Source organism: Stegastes partitus, unplaced genomic scaffold (genome assembly GCF_000690725.1).
Source record: "Stegastes partitus isolate 25-593 unplaced genomic scaffold, Stegastes_partitus-1.0.2 Scaffold479, whole genome shotgun sequence".
Lineage (NCBI taxonomy): Eukaryota > Metazoa > Chordata > Actinopteri > Pomacentridae > Stegastes > Stegastes partitus.
In genome coordinates, this window is record NW_007578210.1 from 225,351 (window position 1) to 227,650 (window position 2,300).

Sequence of the window (2,300 nt, forward strand, 5' to 3'; positions counted from 1 at the left end):
GTCACTGTTGTCTGGGTTCGAGCAACGTCTTGCCTACAGCTCCATCTGATCGGTTGTGCATCAGGAGAAACAGCCAAACAACTCTGAAAGATAATTGTTGAATTGTTCTCTTTTAATTAAACAACATGTGAGACAACAAATTTGAAAAAAAGGGCACATCCACTAAGTGTTGTGTTTGTAGTATTCTAAATTCTGAAACATGGATTTTCATTTTAACTGCAATTGTTTATCAGTTCCAAATACTGGATATCAGCCTCCTTGGCTACTAATAATCAATATCAGTATGAGCCCTGAATAAACCATATGGTCAATCCCTAAATGGAGCCACACTGAGAACATCCAGGTCAGAGGTCAGAGTCAAGCACAGAACACAGACTCTGGAGCTGGGACCTGGTTCAAAAACACTGCAGCATGATGGATGATCTCCAGTCATTCTCAGCCCTGGTTAAAAGGCTGCTTTCTGCACCCACTGGGTGATGGGTGATGGGTGTCAGGGAGGCTCACTCACCGTGCAGGATCTTCTCTGGATGGTGATCGGTGCAACAGTTGGGCTGCTGGGGCTGAAACTCTGCACCCAGGGTGGGCTCCTTCCCCTTGCTGCCCTTCCTCTGACGCAGGGCTGTCATGTTTTCAGCAGACTGAGGGGGGAGTGTGTGTGTGTGTGTGTGAGTGTGTCTGATTATCCACACAGATATGGCAAACGATTCAACATGTGAAGACTAAAACACACGCAAACGGGCAAACTGCGTCGTTGTGCTGCGACTTGAGCCAAAGCCAAGCTGCATGCACCACTGTTTGCTCTGACAGATGGCTAGACAGGCCTGCTTACGGCGGCATTTCCTGTTCACGTTGCTGCCAGAATAACATCAGATGCACCTATCGACACCAATTACCGCAAAAACTACATGAAGCCAGCGCGTTTCAACAGAAGGACACGCTAAAGCAAACAACACAGCCTCTAACAGATCATCACCGGGGATGTTAGTAGTGATCCGATTCAGTGATGCAGAATACGGTAAAGTAGGATCTGGTAGGTTTAAACTCCTATTGTGTAGCGTTGACACACAGCTACAGCCGGATTTTAATGAATGGGCATTTTACATAAAGGCGCGCTCCCGTTATGGACGCCAGAGTTTCTGTCTGTGTTGACAAAGACGAGACGGTGTGAGCCGTGTAAAGCCTCACCCTGCTCCCCAGGACGCTCCGGCAGCTCTCCTCCACCTCCCTCTCTCTCTCACTCCTTCTCTACGCCTTCTCTAGCTCCCTCGCTCTTTCATTTTCCTCTCCTCTTTTTCCTCCCCCGGTAACGTTGATCGGTCAGCTTCGTGCCGCACCGGGTTTAACCGAGGGACAACATCGGAACACGAGAGGGCCTGCCTTCAAAATAAAAGCGCGACAATGTCACTTTTGAAAAGGAGTTTTAAGTTGACACGCACAGGAGGACAGGGATGATCTCTCTGGAGGTGTTAGAAAATGTCTTCATCCACACCATCAGTATGGGTTTTAGACATATAAATCTAGCATTTTAGCATAAATGGATACAATTAAAGACATTACAGCATCAATAGAGAGTAAGATATGTGTATTAGGAGTATTTACTGACTTGCAATGCACCCGACCACAACACCTAAACCCTAAACACGATGGACCCACAGATCCAGACTTGGCCACCACATGCTCATCACTGAGGTGGCCTGGCTCTAAAAGGTTGCTCCGGTCACCTTATTCCAGTCAAGGTGCTGCTGCTCCTTTTCACCAAATCACTGCAGTCTTTGATTTGTGAACCTCAGAGCCACATCATCTGCAAAAAGCGGAAACCTGGTTCTCTTGGCTTCAACAGATCATAACCTTCAGTGAGCTGAGTGTGATGCAGCCAGAATAGGAGTCAGCACTTCCATAATCTGACTCACTGGATGTAAGGTGCAGGTATAATCCTGCCATTGGCTGCTGATTTCAGGCAGTTTTGTACGCTGCTTCCGCTGTCTTCCTGTTGTTGTTTTCTTTGCTACGGGCAACAACAACAACAACCACTTCTGGACTAGTAACGTACCACAGTGATAATCTCAGGTTTTGCACAGGATTTGGCTTATGCAATAAAGCAGCCCATTTTTTTGGGTGGATTAGCCGTTTTAATCCCAATGCTTGTCTCCCTACGTGCAAATATTTCCACCTGTCACTATTTTGAGAGAACTCTGAAGTCACATCCTTCATTTAGCCCTGCCCTCGACGAGTGGCATTGGTTTAAAGAAGTACAAAGGAGGTGCAGCCAGACCATTTTGTTCTAGAGTGGGCTGCCAAAG

General features: G+C 47.0%; 1 protein-coding gene across 1 annotated transcript in view; it reads right to left on the bottom strand.

The window, feature by feature from the left end:
- Positions 1 to 626, bottom strand: part of dpy19l3 (dpy-19 like C-mannosyltransferase 3) — a 75,571-nt gene extending 74,945 nt beyond the window's left edge. The window contains exon 1 of the mRNA XM_008286967.1: positions 509 to 626. Within this exon, the coding sequence (XP_008285189.1) occupies positions 509 to 626 (118 nt within the window). The remainder of the gene's footprint in view (positions 1 to 508) is intronic.
- Between the last annotated feature and the right edge of the window lie 1,674 nt (positions 627 to 2,300).